The sequence below is a fragment of the Daktulosphaira vitifoliae genome, unplaced genomic scaffold (genome assembly GCF_025091365.1).
Source record: "Daktulosphaira vitifoliae isolate Bord-2020 unplaced genomic scaffold, ASM2509136v1 Scaffold_5, whole genome shotgun sequence".
In the NCBI taxonomy this organism is placed as follows: domain Eukaryota; kingdom Metazoa; phylum Arthropoda; class Insecta; order Hemiptera; family Phylloxeridae; genus Daktulosphaira; species Daktulosphaira vitifoliae.
The window spans coordinates 16,634,156-16,655,476 of record NW_026099576.1 but is presented as its reverse complement, the minus strand read 5'-3'; the positions used below and the strand labels follow the sequence as shown (position 1 = coordinate 16,655,476).

The 21,321-nt window shown below is 29.5% G+C and overlaps 2 protein-coding genes, 1 long non-coding RNA gene and 3 pseudogenes across 3 annotated transcripts; 2 read left to right on the top strand and 4 right to left on the bottom strand.

Annotated features, from left to right (window-relative positions):
- Positions 1–3,640: 3,640 nt before the first annotated feature.
- On the top strand, positions 3,641–4,015 carry LOC126908212 (general transcription factor II-I repeat domain-containing protein 2-like). The gene has a single exon (XM_050690124.1). The coding sequence runs from the start codon at positions 3,641–3,643 to the stop codon at positions 4,013–4,015; it is 375 nt and encodes a 124-aa protein (XP_050546081.1).
- An 800-nt stretch (positions 4,016–4,815) lies between these two features.
- LOC126908734 (5S ribosomal RNA) lies at positions 4,816–4,936 on the top strand (annotated as a pseudogene).
- A 1,757-nt stretch (positions 4,937–6,693) lies between these two features.
- On the bottom strand, positions 6,694–6,812 carry LOC126908729 (5S ribosomal RNA; annotated as a pseudogene).
- Positions 6,813–11,367: 4,555 nt separating this feature from the next.
- LOC126908731 (5S ribosomal RNA) lies at positions 11,368–11,483 on the bottom strand (annotated as a pseudogene).
- A 2,543-nt stretch (positions 11,484–14,026) lies between these two features.
- LOC126907861 (uncharacterized) lies at positions 14,027–15,397 on the bottom strand. Its single transcript, XR_007704639.1, has 3 exons — positions 15,274–15,397; positions 14,786–14,886; positions 14,027–14,387 (listed from the first exon to the last, which is right to left on the bottom strand). It is a non-coding gene; the product is annotated as an uncharacterized LOC126907861 (long non-coding RNA).
- Positions 15,398–19,041: 3,644 nt separating this feature from the next.
- LOC126908211 (uncharacterized) lies at positions 19,042–20,919 on the bottom strand. Its single transcript, XM_050690123.1, has 5 exons — positions 20,739–20,919; positions 20,492–20,662; positions 19,547–20,377; positions 19,311–19,451; positions 19,042–19,232 (listed from the first exon to the last, which is right to left on the bottom strand). The coding sequence occupies exons 1-5, from the start codon at positions 20,917–20,919 to the stop codon at positions 19,042–19,044; spliced, it is 1,515 nt and encodes a 504-aa protein (XP_050546080.1).
- Positions 20,920–21,321: the final 402 nt, after the last annotated feature.

Here is a 21,321-nt window from a genome sequence, read left to right as displayed (position 1 = left end):
GCTTGTTTATCTTCTTCGGTTAGTTCAAATTCATTGAAAAGCAAAACTTTAATATTGGCGTCCTTAAATAAAAACCGAATCATTGTGCGGATATTGGGCCAGTCCGAGTTGTCGCTTCTATTGTTAATACGAGGCATAGCCAATGTTTCGACTTTAAGTTCTTTACATAAAGAAATAAGATATTGCAGTGTTCTGTACATATCTTCTGCTGTAGGTTCATTCCAAAACTTATTTTTGACTACTAAATATAAGATGTAGCGAGTGTCGGTTTTAACATAGCCGACCTCCCCCACTTGGAGATTTTGAGAGCGGAGTCGATCAGAGTTCGGGAAACGGCGGTTAAACAAAAGGGCCATTCCTTGTCTCATGTTCAGATCTTTTGAAATACAAACGGCGAGATGTACATCTGGAGAAACATCGAAAAGTTGTCCTTCCTCCTCGCGTATCGCAAGATTTAGTATGACTGACATGGTGACGATGTCTTGATATTCGTCAAAAGTAATGTGTTTTTGAGGACTAACTGATCGAGATAGCATTACTTGTCCTATTCTGCTGAGGGAATCTGCGTTTGTATTAGCCGCACCGGGCTTGTAGATTACTTCANTCGGGCTTGTAGATTATTTCATATTGATATTCAGCTAGTTTTAACTTCCATCTCATGAGTCTAGAGCAGGCATGACCAACCTTTTTAAGTTTGCGGGCCATTTGTCATTTCAACAAAACTTAGATGGGCCGCATATCTATGAAAATTCACATTTTGAAAAATTTTTTATAATCTAACTTAAATCTACCCATATTATAAACATTATTAAATGTGTTATCTATCTAAAATCTACCTTTATTGTAAACATTATCAAAAGCCTACTTAGATTGTAAACATTACCAAATATGGTCATAAACGAGCGGGATTAAAGGTGATAGAAAACATTGATACTATAAATAAATATAAACACAAACATTTGCCTACTATTAATTGATGCGTCCTTTGCACACTTGAGTCAGTTAGTTTCCTGCTTATAATGTGAAAGCGACTATATTCCAGTGAAAGTCATATTTAAGTGCATTGAATTATTGATAATAAAAATTTATTCATTATAAATAAAAATTTATCATTATTAACGAATATTTATTATTTAAAAATAATTTTTTTTAGCTCTGTGATAAATACTCTAATAAAAATGTCTGAAACAAAAAAAAAAAAATACGTAAAATTTCCGAAGAAAATCGTCATTTTCAGGACATTTGGATGTATAAATACTTTTATTCAATTCAACGAGAAACCAACTTGTCTTATTTGTCGTGAATCTGTGGCTGTTTATAAAGAATTTAATATTCAGAGGCATTATGAAACCAAACACAAATCAAAATATGAAAGTATTAAAGATAAGGCTCGCGAATCTAAATTGGAGTTATTAAAAAAAAAATTCGCGGACGAGACAAGCGCTGTCAAAAGTATGTTTTCGCGACAAGTAAAAGGAAAGGACGATATCGTTACAGCAAGTTATAAGATTNATAAAAGGAAAGGATAAGCTCGTTACAGCAAGTTATAAGATTGCAAATCTTATTGCGAAAGACCAACAAGCGCTTAATAGTGGCGAGTTTATTAAAAAGTGCATCATCGCAGCTATTGAAGAAATCGCTCCTGAGAAATGCTCTGCATTCAAAGAAATAAGTCTATCTCGGCCCACCATTACTCGTCGCATAGAAGACATTGGTAAAAATTTACAAGATCAGTTGCAAACNTGAAGACATAGGTAAAAATTTACAAGATCAGTTGCAAACAAAAGCAGAACAGTTTTCTTTTTTTTCCTTGGCTTTGGACGAAAGCACGGACAATCGTGATACAGCGCAATTACTCATTTTTGTGCGGGGAATAGATCGAGAATTTACAATAACTGAAGAGCTTGCATCTTTACAGAGCATGAAAGACCGCACATCTGCAGATGACCTTTTTGAAGNAATCTGTAGATGACCTTTTTGAAGAAGTTTTGCAGTGCATAACAAAGTTGAATTTAAATTGGAAAAATCTTTGCGGACTAACAACAGATGGTGCACCAAGCATGATTGGTTCAAAAAATGGATTAGTCACAAAAATTTTGCATCAAATGGCCACTCAAAATTTAGAACAGCCATTGCCTGTTCATTGCATTATTCATCAGCAGGCGTTATGTTGCAAAGTACTCGAAATGGACCACGTCATGAATGTTGTTAGAGACATTGTGAACTTTATTCGTTCCCGTGGCTTGAATCATCGGCAATTCCAAGCATTTTTGGAAGAAGTCGGTAGTGAATTTTCCGATGTTCTTTACCACAACCAGATACGTTGGTTAAGCCGAGCCCAAGTATTATCACGCTTTTTTAATCTTCTTGCTGAGATAGAGATTTTTATGACGGAGAAAGGAAAAACATTCGTTCAACTTTCTGATTCATTGTGGCTTTGGGACTTAGCTTTTTTGACCGACATATCTAGTCACTGCAATGATTTAAATTTAAAACTACAGACACAGGGCAAATTCATATTTGAACTCTTAAATGACGTGTCCGCTTTTGAGCTGAAACTAAATCTATTTNATCCGCTTTTTACTAAATCTATTTAGTAGACAAATTGAAAATAAAAATTGTATACAGGGTGATTTTTTTATCATAACCCACTCAATTACTTGCAGAATAATAATAATTTAAACTTTTTTTTTTTTATTATCTTTAGTTACACATTATTCTTGAATTTTTAACTATGTAATACTTTTTAAGTTCATCCCTTATGCCTTGGAAGGGGGTCAACTTTGTTTTTTTAAATGGTAACACATATTTTTAATTTAATAAAATGTTTGAGTTTTTAATTTAATAGTAAATGGCATTTGAATTTTTAATATAACTTAATTCGTTTATTAGATATAATCATTTAAAGTTTCAAATTTTTGAGTTAATATACAGGTATAATACACAAGGGATTACAAATACAGGTAGCTAATTGGTTTTTTATAACATCGATATTAGCAGGTACACAGCATTGTTATTATCAATTGTAGTAAGGCACATTGTTATGAGTTTATAAATACACTAACTGACAATACAGAAAGTATATCTATTGATAATCATAATTGATAATAAACAATCCGTGACTGAGACAGCAATGTCATAAAAATCCAATTAGCTACCTGTATTTACAATCCCATGTGTATTATACATGTATATTAATTCAAAAATTTGAAACTTTAAATGTTTATATCTAATAAACTAATAAAGTTATATTAAAAATTCAAATGCCATTTACTATTAAATTAAAAACTCAAACATTTTATTAAATTAAAAATATGTGTTACCATTTAAAAAAACAAAGTTGACCCCCTTCCAAGGCATAAGGGATGAACTTAAAAAGTATTATATAGTTAAAAATTCAAGAATAATGTGTAACTAAAGATAATGAAAAAAGAAAATGTTTAAATTATTATTATTCTGCAAGTAATTGAGTGGGTTATGATAAAAAAATCACCCTGTATACTTTAATTACTGTAAAAAAATACAAGAAAGGAATTTTTTTAATTTTTCAACAGTAAAATTTGTAGACTTGTTGGAAAAATTAAAAACGGATTTTCATGTACGGTTTAAAAAACTTAAAGAACAAAGTATATTTTTTCGAATGATTGAAAATCCTTTTCAGATGGATGAACCTGTAGTTCAGGAAAATTTTCAAATGGAAATAATAGAACTGAAAACTAATACTTTACAGAAGGACTTGTACGAAGAAAATCGAACGAATTTACCAAACTTTTACAAAAATCTTGATGACGATAATTTTCCTGAATTAAAAAAACTGGCTCAACGTGTTTTTTCAATGTTTGGATCGACATATCTGTGTGAACAAACATTTTCAAGGATGAAATGTATCAAAAGCAAAGAAAGATCTCGCCTTACAGATGATCATCTTCATTACTTACTAAGGGCTGCCACTACAAAATTTGAACCTGACATCAAGAAGTTAGCGCTACAAAAACAACCTCAAGTTTCACACTGATTTTAACTTTGTATTTAAATTTTTTTCTGAAATATTTGAAATAAAGCATTTATCAAATTTTTCTACTGTTTTATTCAAATTCTAAATTATACTATGGGCGGTATAGAACAGTGTCGCGGGCCGTACGTTGGTCATGCCTGTTATAGAAGGACTAGATGCTTGCCTGGTAAATATTTTATATACAAGACAAAAAAGGCTTCCGTTCCCATTGTTAATATATATTCTATTAAATTACACAATTACAATTAGGCAGCAAAAAGCCAGTTCACAACACAGGTATTTAATCAAGAATCGTATATATTATTCATGAGTAGTAGCGTAGTTTGCAATGGGATCCCCTTCAAGTCAATAGAATATAATTTTGGGTGTGGGAGGGGTAAGTAGAAGCAATTTGGTGGATAAGTATTTGTTAGGTTTTTTATATAAATGTTTGAAATATAGTTAGGGACTATATTCCCTCACAGTCAAACTTCTCAAGCTACAGACATGTTCATGAGGGTTACATGCATAGTTTTTATATTTTTAATATAATATATCAAATTGATAATTTCAAACATTTTCCTTCATCATCGAAATTAATCATTTTTAATTGCTGTTAACTTTATTTAAAATTAGAAAAAACGTGTTTAATAATATACATTAATTAATTAAATAATTAGATCTTAATAACAATTTAATACTTTTTAACGTGTAAAACATGTGACGTGCAATCATTTAATTTTCAATTTATATTAAGTAGATGAATGAATAAACATTAATATTTCATAATTTTAAATATGTTACAAAAAATACCCTTCAACGCCAACGACCATAACACGCTGAATACGCCAGTTATCATCCGATCACTGAAGTTAAGCAACGTCGGGCGTAGTTAGTACACTTGGATGGGTGACCGCTTGGGAACACTACTTGCCGTTGGCAATTTGTTTTAGTTCTTTTTTTACTTTTTGCTTATATTTCTTAACTTAAAAATGGTTTAAATATAATTTTTACCGATACATTCATTATTATATGTAATATGATATAATTTTTTTGCTCGAATTTTTATTGAATCACAAAAATTCGTAAATCATAGAGGAATTTGGAGTAAAGTATATAATCTATCATAATTAAAAAAAAAAATTCAACTGTCTAGTGAAATTAATTTTACTATAATTACGATTTTTATAGAATGCATATGCTGTTGGCATTTTCGTAAAAAATGATTCTCATTTTATTTTAGATTCACCCTTCTAAAAAGACTGTTATAATTCAAAAATATAAATAAAATAGGTAAAAAGTTGGTAAAATATAAATGATGAAAATGAGCGATGAGTATAGAGAGTACCTGATGTTGTGGTTCTATCGGGGTCGTATGGTTCGAGGGTTTAGAACGACAAAGACAAGTAGATATAAAAATATATGTTAAGTTCCTCTTATAGAGGTATAATAAACTTTTGTCTGGTTAGTTTCTAATGTCCTAACTAAGAGGCAACGAAACAACGAAGCCAGTTCACGAATACCTCGGCAACGAGACGGCAGAGCCAGTCCACGAATACCAGAGCCTAATTTATACAGTAGAAATCACGCTAGGTTTTTTAAAACATCTTTAAGGCAACGAAACGGCAGAGCCAGTTCACGAATACCATATAACGTGATTATGTATAATTTCTTTAACCAACCAGTCAAAATTGACACTTTAAGATATTAATTTAATAAATGATCTATTGCTTTGTCATCCTTTACTCAAATTTATTAACTCCAAATAATTGGGATAACATAAAATTACTTACTTCTTTTATTCTTGCAAATTGCTGTAAAATGATTTGATAAATATCTCGATATGTTTATATATGTTTAAAAGTATTTAATTCGCACTTCTTCAAAAGATAAATAATTAAAACAAGTTCTTTTCATATATAAATAAAACGCGTAAAAGTCAGCCGACAACAACACAGGGCTGTGACTGATAAATGTTCCTTTTTTTTATTCTTATTTCAATTCGTAGAAAACGAACTCTCTCGCTCGCTGTCACTCCTTAGAGTCTCTCCAGAGTCTCTCTCCGACTTGAAAGGATTTCAGTGCTTTTTATAGTAAAATGATATTACCCCCAATCCAGGGATATTGTTGTCAGCGCTTTTAGTAATCTTTTTAGTTTATTGTATTAATTATACATTACAGGATTATTATATTCAGATAACATATTTAACAATTGATAAATTGACATATATATATAAATAATAAGAAATTGTGTTGAACATCGTATTTGTTATGACAGATAAATTATTTGTTTGTTTACAAGTTATTTAAAATACAGATTATACATTTTTCATTAATAATTAGAAGATGCGTAATGCAAAGCATTGAGCATATTACTACATATATATATATTACTATATATGATAAAATTAAGTACACCAGGAAGTTGAATTTGTTTGTTAATTAGGATTATTTGGAGTACTTGGATGGGTGACCGCTTGGAACAATTATTAGTTAAATGTAAATAGGATCTCAATTTTTATTAAATCATAATAACAAAAATACGTAAGCCAGAAAGGAAATTAGTGTATAGTAACAGTATATTCTGTAATATTATAAAAAAAACATTTAAACATTATGTATGATGAAATTAAATTCATCATACTAAATCTAAGTCTTTTAAGAAGTGTAAAAGGAGTTCCATTTTTTGAAAAAAAATATGCCAAAGGCACGCAGTGTTCCCAAGCGGTCACCCATCCAAATACTAACTACGCCCGACGTTTCTTAACTTCAGTGATCGGACGAGAACTGGTGTATTCAATGTGGTATGGTCGTTGGCAATTTCTGAATAGTTTAATACTGAATTTTTATTGTATTACTTACGCTATGTATTAATCGTCTTCTTATGAAAAATTTTTATACTGCTTATGTATGAGTCATTTCCTATTAGGTTTTATGATTTAATTATTTAACAAAATTTGAAATTTATTATAATTGCGTTACAATGTATTTTCTTTTAATATCTGAATATTAGAAAAATATTGATTTGTTATTTTTAAATTTCTCATATGATTGTTTAAAATCATATTAACTTTGTATAATATTTTAAACGTATAGGTAATATACGTTAAATATAAATATAGTTACATTTTAAATAGTGTAACTCTTATCACTAAATGCAATTTTTTTTAAGTATTAAGTAATTCATAGACTAATTAATTTCGTTGTTGGTGTTTCTTTCATGAATATTTTTTAATTTTTAAACAAATGGACTAGTTTTAAATTATCTTTTCCTTTTTTAATATGCTTATTAATAACTGAATCCTTATCATGAAATGAAAACTATTTTTTAAAATATTATCTTCAGTGATCGGACGAGAACTGATGTATTCAACATGGTACGGTTGAATAGTACACAATACCTTAAGCAAAGATCTAGTTGACTAATTGTTACAAACATCGTTGATTATATTATATCGCGTAACAGCTGATCCCAGCCTCTTGCTTCATTCCCTCTTTGCCTACCTAGCGCGGCAACTCAATGACCTCCGTGTCAATTTTCATCCGTGTACAATTCATTGTAGTAAGTCATTTGTTTTATGTGTCATCTTTTCATTTTTGTTGCAAGAGCTTTCGGTCATTGTACGACGTTATTCTTTTATTTGTTTATTGTACCCTTGTGCTCAAAGTGTTCGTGCCCTTGTACGCCACTAGTAATTAGGCCTAAATATCTTTAAATTATCACTAAATATCTTCATTGCCAAGTCTTTTTTTCGCCGTCTGTCATTAAGTGCCTGGATCTACACTCTGACTCGTCATATTCAGATGTTCGACACCATTATCACAAAATCACATACAGTCCACTCATCACTCTCAACAACTTCATCTAACCAGCTGAGTTTATATTATTTTTAATGCTATTTATTGTTTGTTTTAATTGAAATTAACTATTTTGTTTTATGCCGCTTCGCGAGCCATTATTATTTAAGGGCCCCCCGTTATCCCTTAAATTTAAGATACTCTCTTAAGAATTTCTTATATATGTGGTTATTTGTTATTTAATTATTGTCTACTCTCGTTGCTTATTGGATGTACAGTTAGCCACCATCCCACAGGTGACCCATTCCCGCTTCAATAATAGCGATTAAAACAGGCTTAAGGTAAAACGGCATTCTAGTGTGGTGCACAACTAGTTGTCTTATGGTCTAGCTGCCTCGTATTAACAATAATCGTTGGCGATTGTAGAGTAGAATTATAACGAATTTGTATTGTATTACATACGTGATGTATCTATCGTCTCCCTATGAAAAACTTCTATACTTCTTTGGGATACATGAGTTATTTTTTATTAGTTTGTTTTACTTTTAAATTATCTATATTAAAGTTTATATATATTTACATACACAAATGTAAAAATATTATAAAATTACAAATTTATATTTCATATTATTAAATAACACTTATAATAATGCTTAAATCTCTTAAAAGGCGTTACAAATTTTCTTATTTAATATCTGAATATTAGAAGAACATTTTTAATTTTTAAAATAAATAGACTATTTTTAAATTATTTCTTTCTTTTTTGATATGCTTACTCAATACATGAATATTATTTTTTTTAATATTGAGACATAAAATAATAATTGAAAACAAATACAAATTCATTTAAATCAAATTAAATAATTATTTGAAAATATAATTAAAAAATTAGAAGAAATGTGTGTGTTAGGGATGTAGAAAGAAACATTTTTTTTTTGAAAATTTAAATATTAAATAAAATAATATGTTGAGCAAAAAAAGAAAGAAAAATTATCCATTTCATTATATGTAATAACAATAGTGATATTTAAAGTCTTATGAGTTTTATGATAAAATGACCACTTCTACCATGAATATCAACGGCTCTCAAAGAAAAATAATATTTGTAACCTGGTATGTATCCAGCCAAAAAGTATTGCATTGGATTTGAAGATGATTCAATATCATTTACGTCAATCCAATAGGGAGAGTTTTGATAAAGATTACTCCAATAAAATAGTTCATAATAACAAATGTCCTCATGACATTTTTTTAATTCTATTTCCCATTGAAGCATCAAGAGCATTTCATTCTTTTTTATATTAAGGCTTATAGGCACTGGTGGGATTTTATTCCGGCCCGGCTCGTTTTCAACAGGGAACGGTGGCGGATACACTTTTTGATCGTTCTTTTTGCGATTAAGACATTTCGACATTCTATTAATGTTTGGCCGTATAACTGGACAAGATCGAATTATGTATGATATATGATAGTATGTACAGGAAGACGCAGTGTTAGTTTTACAAGTGTTAACCTGAATATTGGGTGTCAAAGGAACTTTAACTGGAGATTCATCCAACTTAATAACTTGACTGTCTAATGTTTTTGTTGACTACATCCACGTCTATCGTGTTCATCTACAGCTCTTATGGTGAAATGATACGTATAGCCATACTTTACGTTACCTATTTCATAACCCATAGCAAATGAATAATATTGAATCATACATTTGTCTCTTTACAATATAAAATGTCGAAACTAATTATTATAGCATACGAAGAATTTATCTTTAAACCCAAGACAAAGCTTGAATCAGAATCACTCACGAATTCCATTTCTACAAAAATATTATCAATTTATTCAAATATTGAAAAAAAACGTGAAAAAATTAATTACACGCTTGATTATTTAATAATAAGTTATGTAATCATAGAAACAAAACTTCAAATAAATATGTGATAATGAATGCATCTACTGTTATTTGCTTATGAATAGAAACACTTGTAAAATGTTCTTATTTTTTTATTTAATTTCTAACGCAATTAAAGAATAGTTTTCATTTTATGAAACGGACTCATCTTTAGCTTCGATGCGAAGCTGAAAAGTTAGTGGTTTTACGATGATGTGTTTTTTTTTTTTGTGTCTGTTACCACTTTTTCTCAGCTCTCACCGAACGGATTTCTTTCAACGATACGTCAAAAGATCACAAATCGTATCTAGTCGAAGACATTACCCTTAAAAATTGAAAAAAATTCCCTCGTTCCCCGTAAATGGGGGAAACCTCCAAAAAAATTACAAATTTAAAAATCGCTAATTTTCGAAATTTTTTCAATTTTTTTTACTAAAATGTGCCGTAACTTTTTCAAAAATGAACATATCAATATAATTTTTTTTTATATAGATGCTTGATGTCTTTACCTATCATTTGGTATATTTTTTTTGTAAATCTGACACTTAACCTGCCTACAGGGGGGGATTTGAAATGACAACTTTTTCAACATAACATTTGAAAATGTTCCGGAAGGTCTGACACTTTTATAAATATCTTAAACTAATGCTAATGTAATATACTTTAATTTGAAAAAAAAAATTTGACCTCTGGACTTGTCTTCACGGCAAAAATGGCTACGGAATGCTATTTTCGTGTGAAAATTCTCGATTTTATTATTTATATTATATTTAACTGTATAATGCTATAACTTATTGAAAAGTTTATGGATCCACACAATTTTTTTATGAGAAATAATATTTTTTAATAAACCCTTTTCATTCGACATACTTTATCTTAATCGAGATATTAATAATGAACTAGCAGATCATGTAGCTTTTGGAATAAAACACCAATTTTTTTAAAATTAAACACTATCAAAAGATTTGCATCGAAGCGTTTATTTTTGATAGTGATTTTAATCACAGTCAGATATCATTATACTTGATCCAACTATACCACGTCACAACTGTGCCGCGACCCCCCTGTGCTGGGTTTTTTTNAACGTCACCACTGTGCTGGGGTTTTTAATTTACATTTTAAAAAAAGAAGAGATAATTTCAAAAATAGTCCATTAGATTAAAAATTTATAAATGTTCATCAAACCATTTTGTAATTTATTATAAATATAAGTTAAATTTATAAAAGTACTAAAAATATATGCCAACTACACGCAGTGTTTCCAAACGGGCGCCCATCCAAGTTCTCCAAATAATCCTAATTAAAAAAAAAATTCAACTTCCTGGTGTACTTAATTTTATCATATATAGTGCTTACCTTAAGTCTTTTTAGAAGTGTGATTGTAAAATAAAATGAGAATCATTTTTTAAGAAAAAGCCAACATTAAATATATTCTATAAAAATCGTAATATAGTATAAATAAATTATGTATTTGCGATATCATAAATAAGATGATAATATTAATTTACAAAAATAAAACAGATTATACTTAATATTAGCTATCATTGATAAAGGGTAGTGTAGTGTGTTCATCGTATTTTCAACTAAAATATACGAAATTATTGATTACACTAAGTTAAATTTCTATTTAGATATCAATTTTCTAAAAAATGTAATGAAACAAAAAGTGAAAAAAGAATTAAAAAAATGCCAACGGTACGCAGTGTTCCCAAATGGTCACCCAACCAAGTACTAACTACGCCCGACGTTGCTTAACTTCAGTGATCGGAGAACTGATGTATTTAACGTGGTATGGTCGTTGGCGATTGTATTTAATGTATTAGTTTAATACCTGATTTTTATTGTATTACCTACGTGTTGTATTAACCGTCTTCTTATGAGAAACTTTTATACTGCTTATGTATGAGTCATTTCCTATTAGGTTTTATGATTTAATTATTTAACAAAATTTGAAATTTATTATAATTGCGTTACAATGTATTTTTTTTTAATATCTGAATATTAGAAAAATATTGAAGTGTGATATATTCAACATAATATTCGGATCGCCAGTTTTCATAATTATTGTGAGTAAAGAATAAATAAAAACCCAGATCGGTGGGTCATCGCATAGTTAACAAGTATATATTAGAATAATATAAAATATATAAAAAATAATTTTTAACCCTAACAACGTTTTAGAGACGTCGCAAGTCGGTCTTTTGAGATAATCAGACTGTCTTAGACTCATTCTATAATCCTCTTTTGACCAAATTAAGACAAACTTGGGACGTTGTAGAAACTTCCTTATGTCACGTCTCAGGTCTGTCCATGCACGACCTGTTTAGGATGATTTATAAATATATAATAGCACAATTATATGTAACTAAAAAAATTCAAAATGAAAATTTTAAAATTATTATTTTGAGAAATATTGAGTGGACAATGATATAAGAATCATTCTGTATTAGAGGAACCCCTAGGAAACAATTAGTTGACCTTTAATAAACCATAGCCTTATAATTATAAGGCTATGGTTTATTAAAATATCAATACATAAAATATATGTATTGATATATATATATATGAAATAAATTTATCTAATACCTTATTTTATAATATTTAACAATTTTATAATAATAATAATTATATTATTAAATAAAGTAAATTAATTTTAAAAAAGTTTCTCAATGAAATGGTCAATAATTATCGACTGTCACAATTTAAAAATGGTACTATAGTAATAAATAGTTTAAAATAATACAAAATTAAATAAATCATGTCAAAAGAAAATTAATACACGAAGTTAAACACAATAGTAATTTACGATTTGCAATATTCCTTTTGCTTAAGCATAAAAATGGTACAATATTTAATATATATTCCTCTGATATATGAATACTAGAAATATCAATATTATATCAGTATTAGTAATATTATCACCTTCAATATTGCAATATATCTTAATGAGACATTAAATGAATAATTTTTGTATATTTCTAATTATTCAAAGAACTTGTGTATTTATCCAAACAGTCTTCCCACGAGCAAACTTATAGCAAAGAATACAATGATCTTAAGAGGGAATTTGTAAAATTTAATGAATATATGAATGAACTTTGACTTTTTTTGTAGAGAAACGTATGATTTGTTTTCACAATTACCATTAAATAAAAAATTAGAATAACTCATAAGATTGAATTATATTAATATTTATAATTTTATTTACACTTCAATGTATTTTAGTCTTTTGTGGTATAAGTCAATGATTGTTTTTTTCTTACACTTGTAATTATATAAAACATAATTGTTTTTTAACTAGTCATTTGATATATTTTATTAAATTAATTAAGTTGATTACGGAAAAAAATTGCAACCCCACCCCACAACAAATCCAAACCCGTCCCCTTATCTAGCAGAAGCTGCAAAAGCGAAGTTGGATCGGTATAAGATGATTTCGGAAATCAAGTCCAAACGTTTTGAACGTACGTCTCGCTACGGAAACCAAGGGTTTGCTCCGCGATCTAGAGAAGGGGCGGCAAAAGCCGGTTATTAAGTAGGTAACAGATTACAGAAAGGGGTATTCGGCTGCGCCGGATACATTGCAATGAACAATAACAGGAGAAATCGGTAGCGCGCCCAACGCGTCAGTTGAAAAGTAAGGTTTACGGGGATAAATACATACGGTAATGATAACGGTCAACCGCATTCTTGAAAAAGGCATTGGCGGCAGTATGTCGTTTGCGCGACGGGCATGTGACACGGTCACTCGCGTCGAATAGGTAATAGATTACGAAGATGGTTTACGGATTACGGCGCGCCGATTGGGTTCGTGGAGGGAAATATACAGAAGTAGAATACTCACTAAAGCCGATTAATATTTCATGTTAAAGTAGAGTATTCGAAATTAAAGTACGTTGAATGTATTAAATGGAGTAGGCAAATACGAATATTCCAAGTATGCGCTAAGTAAATAAATTTTAAACTCGTAATTTTTAAAATAATACAATAGTGAATTGTTTGTCTTTCGAACAAAACGATTACGAATTGGAAATTCAATGTATAATAATTGACTAAGTAAGAGAGTCGTCGTGTACAATAATTGCCATGCATAAAATGTAAAATCTGATACGATATTTTTTATATCAGATAATGAAATCTTAATGTATTTAAAAATATCGCACATAATAAATTATTATTTTTTCAAATAAAAAAAATATTATAAATAGGAAAAATCATGTTGCATTATTGGGAAACAACCCACATAAAAAAAGGTTTTATTCATATTGAAATACAGTACTCGAAATATAATTTGAATGCATTAATATAATTAATAATTTATTAAATTATTAATTATTTATTAAAATAATTTATTATTTTTTGACCTATGGTAAATAATATTGTAAACATAGGATATTAGTTTCTTTTAAAAATAAAAATAAATAAATGTTTCTTTATTAATTAATGTTTATTTATTGTCACGATCACACACATAAAAAAATTTCGTTCTTATTGAAGTAATATACTCGAAGTACAAATTGATATAATTATTATTAGAAAAATACGGATTGATAAGAGACTCAAACGTACCATTTTGGAAGAACGGCAAACAGTAAGGGAGGGCAAGCATAGGCAAAAATAAAAACCAGTAGCACAGAACTATCAACATGTCGTGAGTACAACAACAGAAGTGAAAATTTTGTAGCTTTACCAAAGACCGTGCACAATCTAAAATTTACAAATCACATTAATTATTAATACGGTCACTATTATAATAGAGGAGAAAAAAAAAGATTTAAATATTTTATATGTCGTACGATTATCAAATACACATTTTAATAAATAATAACGTCGTTGCCAATATACTTTCATCGGTAAAGATATTCATATAAACTACAATTGCCGTTTATGTAATAAGATGAACTCCATTACACACAATTCTATAAATAATCGCAAAACTGAATATAAATAAATATGCACGTACGAAAAAATAAAAAACATTTGGATCTTATCGGCCGATGCAGTACACATTACTACATTGTAATCAACAATAAATAAAATACCGATAATCAAAGCAGGCAAAGTAATTAAATTTATTTCAAATAAAATAAGTCAAAATCAGTTACCTGTATATGTATTACACAACCATTATGAATTAGAGACAGCACTCTTCGGGTCGGTTGGCCGCTTATCAATCACAGTCAATCGGGCAAAACAGATGCACAGACTGAAAATTACAAGTCAAATGAATTAATACTGTCATTACCATAATAATAATAATATATCTACAATATAAAAATTATATTATTACTACAACTGCTATGAAATTGTCAATAACACAATTCAATAAGAAATAATCATAAAAGGAATCACAAATATAAATGTAGTACACGAAAAAAAAAGTATATATGTGTAAATATTTATATATATATATAGAGAGAGAGAGAGATTGTATACTGATGTAGTACAAATCGCACTAATAAATGAAATACAAAACAACCTAATGATTAACATATGCAAAGTAAATCGGTTAAAATGTAAAAAGTCGAACTCAACTTTGAGAGAAATAAAATCATGACAATTAATTATTGTTTAAGGAAACAAAATAAATTACCCTTGTAATAAATACTAAACCAACAGCGATTTCCAGCGTATTCGTACGGGCACAACAGATGCAAGTCTAAAAACTACAAAATTAAAATAATTAAAATTGCCATTACCATAATAATATAAAATAAAATAATCATAAATGGAATCACAAATATAAATGTAGTACACGCAACAAAAAATTAATTAAAAAAAAAAGTACATATGTGTAACTATAAACTTATATATATAAATATATAGAGAGAGAGATTGTATAGGCTGATGTAGTACAAATTGCACCAATAAATGAAATTCAAATCAAACTAATGATTAATATATGCTAAGTAAATTGATTAAAATGTATAAAAATGAACTCTATTTTAAGAAAAGTCAATAGCAATAAATTTCTTTTAACAAATGAAAATAATTTTCCCGTGCAATAAATCCAATAGCGATGACTACCATCAATCTCTAGCTTAGTTGTTATTCTGGCACCACAACGGTAGCGCAACCTAAAAATTACAAAAACCAAATAAATTAATACAGCCATTACCATAATATATTATATAATCTACAATATTATTCAACCATTATGAATTAGAGACAGCACTCTACGGGTCGGTTGCCCGCTTATCAATCACAGTCAATCGGGCAAAACAGATGCACAGACTGAAAATTACAAGTCAAATGAATTAATGCTGTCAATACCATAATAATAATAATAATAAAATATCTACAATATAAAGTGTATAAGTGCAAAAATATATTTATATGCATGTATATATATATGTGAGAATAACAAACAGGCAACCACAGGAACAGAGCGAAGACGCAATACTATTATTTAATATATATATATATATATAAATTAATACACAAAAACTCTGTTAAATGTTAACAAACAAAAATAACACATATATTTAATTACACTCGAAAACTCTGTAAAAAATATTAACACAACACAAAAATATTATATAAAACAGAACACATATATAAATAAAAAATGTACATAGAGACACATCTTAGCCGACTCACGACTGAATCACGATTTGACTTAATTTTCTCTTCTTATAATACTTGATACCACTATCTATCTCCAGACCCTGGACGTGGTGCCATCTAGACACCAATGGTACCCACATTTCGACCCTCTTCTTGATCAGCCGTCTCGACTGATTGACAGTTTTCTATCTCTTCTTCATCATCTGTATCTATTTAGCTCCATGGCTTCATACAGGGTGTTCAGTAAGTCAGGAAACGGGTTTCTATTGTTCTCATTGTTACAAACAATGTCAACACCAGATGATGTTCTAATGGGACCTTCAGGCTCACCAATTTTGACCATTTCATATCTGTCTGGTCCTCTACGTTTGGTTATTTGGTATGGGCCCAAAAACTTTTTATGAGTTTTGGAAATTGGCTTGAATAGTGTCCTCAAAATAGCAACCAAATCACCTTGGTGATACTTATGTGCTTCCTTTCTCTTTTTATTAAAAGTTTTACGCTGTTCTTCTTGAGCTTTAAAAATTTGTTCTTTTGCTTCCTTACGCAATTCATCTCTCTCTTCCACAAAAGCATTTGTATATTCTTTCTCAATTATTTTAGTCAACTCAAAATATTGAGGATGTCTCATCTCAACACCGAATGTCAACTTGAATGGTGTCATACCGATACTTCTCTGAAAGGAACTGTTTAGTGCAATTTGTACGTGAGTAACATTCTTGTACCAATGTTCGGGTTGATCTAAACTTAATTTGGTAATGACTGGAATAATAATTGCATTTAATATTTCTATTTGCTCGTTACTTCTTGGTATTTCTGTAGTAATCGTTACATGTTGGATGTTTTCTTTTCTACAGTAATCAGAAAATTCTTGTGAAACAAAAGGTCCTCCATTATCTGACACAATTCTTTCTGGATTCCCAAAAGTAGTAGACAAAGTTTTCATTTTATCAATAGCTTCCTTAAATATAGTAGTCTTGGTAGGAAACAACCAACAAAATTTGCTAAAACCATCAATCACTGCAAATATATATTTGTATCCTTTAGCTGTAGCAGCTAATGGTCACAAATGATATATATGATAGGTAACTAATGGAAAATCACCCTTATTAATTCTATTCAAGTAACCTTCCTGCTTACCACTTTTTCGATTTGCCAATATACACGGAATACAATTTCTTACAATACTCTCAATTTTTGTTTTCATATTTGACATGGAATATTCTTTCTTCAATATTTCTTCAATTTTTTTACATCCAAAATGTCCTATTTCATGTTCTTTTCTGATTACTTCCTTTTGCATGGATCTAGAAACAACAAACAACTTTTGGCCATCTTTCATCTCATACATAAGATCATGTTCAATTAAATAGTTTTGATGAGTCGAAACAGCTAGAACTTCTATCAATGCGCTAATCTCCGAATCCATATTTTGGGCTCTTCGTAATTTAATCAAAAATTAATTTTCAATCGCTAAACATACAGGATATCGACTAAGAGCATCAATATGGGGTAAACGAGATCCACTGAGGTGTTCAACTGTATAACTAAATTTTTCAAGCAGTAAAGCTCATTTTGCAACTCTAGTTCAATAATATCAACATCAACACACTGTTCTATACGTCGCTGCCATTCTTGAAAACAATGTTGCCAATCGCTTTTTGAGTTAGCCCTTTTAGAAGTTCTGCCGTTTTCATTTTTACGTCATAAACCGTTTGAAAATGGGTTCCTTTTAAAGAACTTTTAATTTTTGGGAATAAGAAAAAGTCACAAGGAGCAAGGACTGGTGACTACGTGGGATGTCGAAGTATAGAAATATTTTTTTCAGTTAAAAAACTTTGAATTGAAAATGCACTGTGAGCTGGAGTATTGTCTTGGTAAAGAATCTGTTCCACAGATCTGGTCGCTTTTTTCTAACACGTTCTCTTAATTTAATTAATACCTCTTTATGATAATATTGGTTGACAGTTTGCCCACTAGGAACCCATTCAACAAAAATTATTCCCTTAATGTCAAAGAAAACAATGAGCATTGCTTTAATTTCGACTGCTAATTCGTGCTTTCTTCATTCTTGGGGAAGTTGGTGTCTTCCAATGCATGGATTGCCTTTTAGTTTAAGGGTCATATGTAAAAATCTACGTTTCATCACACGTAATGATATTATTTATAAAAGATGGATCATTTTTGATGTTTTTAAAGGTGTCAAAACAAATTTCTTTGCGATTGCATTTTTGATCAAATTTTTAGGGACTATTTTAGCATACACTTTTTTCATATTTAAATTTTCAACTAAAATTTTACGAACACTTTCTTTATCAATATTTACCATCTCTGCTACAGCTCTAACACTTAATCGACGATCTTGCCGAATAATTTTGTCGTTTTTTTCAACGTTTTCGTTTGTTGAACATGGGGTAGAACGTTTAGAACAATCATCGTCTTCCACGTCCTCTCTTCCATTGCAAAACCGTTTGTGCCATTCAATAACGCGAGATCTTGATAAACATTCTTCACCATAAACTTCACATAACATACGAAATGATTCCGCGAAAGATTTTTTAATTTAACAAGAAATTTAATGTTAACACGTTGTTTGATTTTTATATCTTATATTTTTCGGCAGTATAGTCGAATTCGCACTAATAACAAGGTTACTAACGTATAAGAAAATTAACCGATTTCATCATTGTATATAGTACTTTTAGATAAGTGTTTCCTAATCATATTTCAATAATAGTTTTATAGATTACGTTAATAGTTTAGTTTATACTTAGAAAGTCTCGTTATTTTATTGTCACACTTCATATATATGTAACACTGGATTATCCACCAGTTTTCTTTTCAGCATATTTATTGCATCTTGTTCTTCTTTTCCAAATTTAAACTTAGCTCCATTATGTAATAAATCAGTCAAAGGTTTAGCAATCAATGAATAGTTCTTTATAAATTTTCTAAAGTATCCAGTAAGACCCAGAAAATTTTGCACTGTTTTTATTGACTTAGGTTAAGGAAAATTTATAACTGCAGCAGTCTTCAATGTTGAAGATCTTATAGTATTTTTACAAATTCGGTATCCTAGATATTCAATTTCTGTATGTAAAAATTGACACTTACTCCATTTAATGTGTAGTCCATATTCAGAAGCAGTTTGCAATATTTGTTTTAAAAGTTCAATACTTTCTTCATAACTACTAGCCAATATCACTAAATCATCCATATATGTTAATAAAAATCTCTTTTGAATGTAATCTTTGAAGACAAAGTTAATATATCTTTGAAAAATAGGAGGTGACACACACAGTCCAAAAGGGGTTCGCAGAAATTCATATTGCCCACTAGGTGTGACAAAAGAGGTATACTTAATGATATCTTTATGAACTGGAACATGGAAAATCCATTTCTCAAGTCAAGAGTTGTATAGACTGAAGCTCCTTGTAATTTATCTATTTGGTCATCTATTAATGGCAAAGGGTATCTATCTTTGATTATCTTCCTATTTAACATCCTGTAATCTACACAGAAACGTAGAGAGTTATCTTTCTTCCTGACCAAAACTATTGGACTAGCGTAGTCAGAACAACTAGGTCTAATAATGTCTTCTTGTAACCATTCTTCTATTTGTTTGTCAACTTCACATGTTTCCGCTGGAGATAGGCACCATGGTCCTTGATATACAGGTTTTTCATCCATTAATAAAATAACTGTTTCAATCGGTGCATGTTTTACTTTATTTGGTTCATAATCTTTCACTATATTATTAATTTCCTCTGTATAAGTTGATGCACCTATGTTGAGCTCATTATACGGTTTATTAATAGACATTTTTTGATTTTCTTCTTCTTCAAATTTAGTTATTCTCACACACTTAGGATTTATGTGCAATTCAGCACTTGTTTGAAATATAGCTTTTCCTACTAACAGGTCACATGTAATGGCTACATCAGGAACAACATAAATATCAATAGTATATGATGATCCATCAACACTTAATTTGTAAGTAAATACACCTTCTATGTAGAACTTAACTCCTCCTGGTCCTCCTAGTAACGTTTTATCTTTACAAATTGTAATTTTATCTAACTTCAATATAAATGACCTTCGACAGAGATTCACATCACTATTAGTATCAACTAAAGCATTAGTTTATACACCTTGTATATCAACTAATTTACTTATATGATTAATAGGATATATGACATCATTAACTTGATTCACTTGTATTTTAACATTTTTATCTCATTGACTTCTATCATTATTTGGTCGACTAGTTGATGGACGATAAGAACACGATGATGCTTTATGACCGAATTCCTGACATAAAAAACACTTAAATCCTTTACTAGCATCAGGACAAGAACTAGAACGGTGACCCTTCGTACCACAGTTGTAGCAACGATTAATGTTTGCTGATTGACCTTCATGTATATATAATTTAAATGAAGCATTAGGCAATTCTTTCAATTTTTTTTTTCGCTGAAATTTATGTTTGACTTTGTATTTGCCTTACGTTTAACTTCATTTTCTCATACAGTTCAAGTTTCAATTTTAGCTCATCAATGGATGTAGCGCCATACAGTATCATCTTGTTGAGTTCCAAGTCTCTTATACCAGCTATAATATAATCAATAAGAGAATCTTCTTCAATATTGCCTAGTTGAGCAATCTGTTTCATTTTGAAAATATACTGCTGAAACGATTTTATATACAGAAATTTACTGAACAGGATCTTTATTTGCGGTATGCTGTGTATACAGTTATGCACGTAAAATTTCTGCTATCATTTTTGGTTTCGAACACTGGTCAAGTCCCTCAATATCTTACCTCTTACTGACAAATATTTTGTTCAAAATCTATTTATGAAACGGGGAATTGTATTCAATGAATACTATGGGACATTAGCCACTGAGAAATGTCAATCAAACACCTCAAGTTCAGATTAATTTCAAACAATACGACAAAATTTAAAAACTATAATCGAACCATAATAATCATAGACAGTAATATTTATTAAAAAAACTAATATAAGTGTTGTAATAATTTTGGCTATAAGTAATGTTTCAATAAATAAACCATT

What these genes read in the sequence shown, in the direction of transcription:
- LOC126908212 (XM_050690124.1), top strand. Translation starts at nt 3,641, where the DNA reads ATGATTGAAAATCCTTTTCAGATGGATGAACCTGTAGTTCAGGAAAAT.
- LOC126908211 (XM_050690123.1), bottom strand. Translation starts at nt 20,919, where the DNA reads ATGAAACAGATTGCTCAACTAGGCAATATTGAAGAAGATTCTCTTATT. An exon ending in AAACGTAAGGCAAATACAAA is followed by an intron (nt 20,663 to 20,738) that starts GTCAAACATAAA and finishes ATATACATGAAG; the next exon opens with GTCAATCAGCAAACATTAAT. An exon ending in CTGCGAACCCCTTTTGGACT is followed by an intron (nt 19,452 to 19,546) that starts GTGTGTGTCACC and finishes TGGATGATTTAG; the next exon opens with TGATATTGGCTAGTAGTTAT.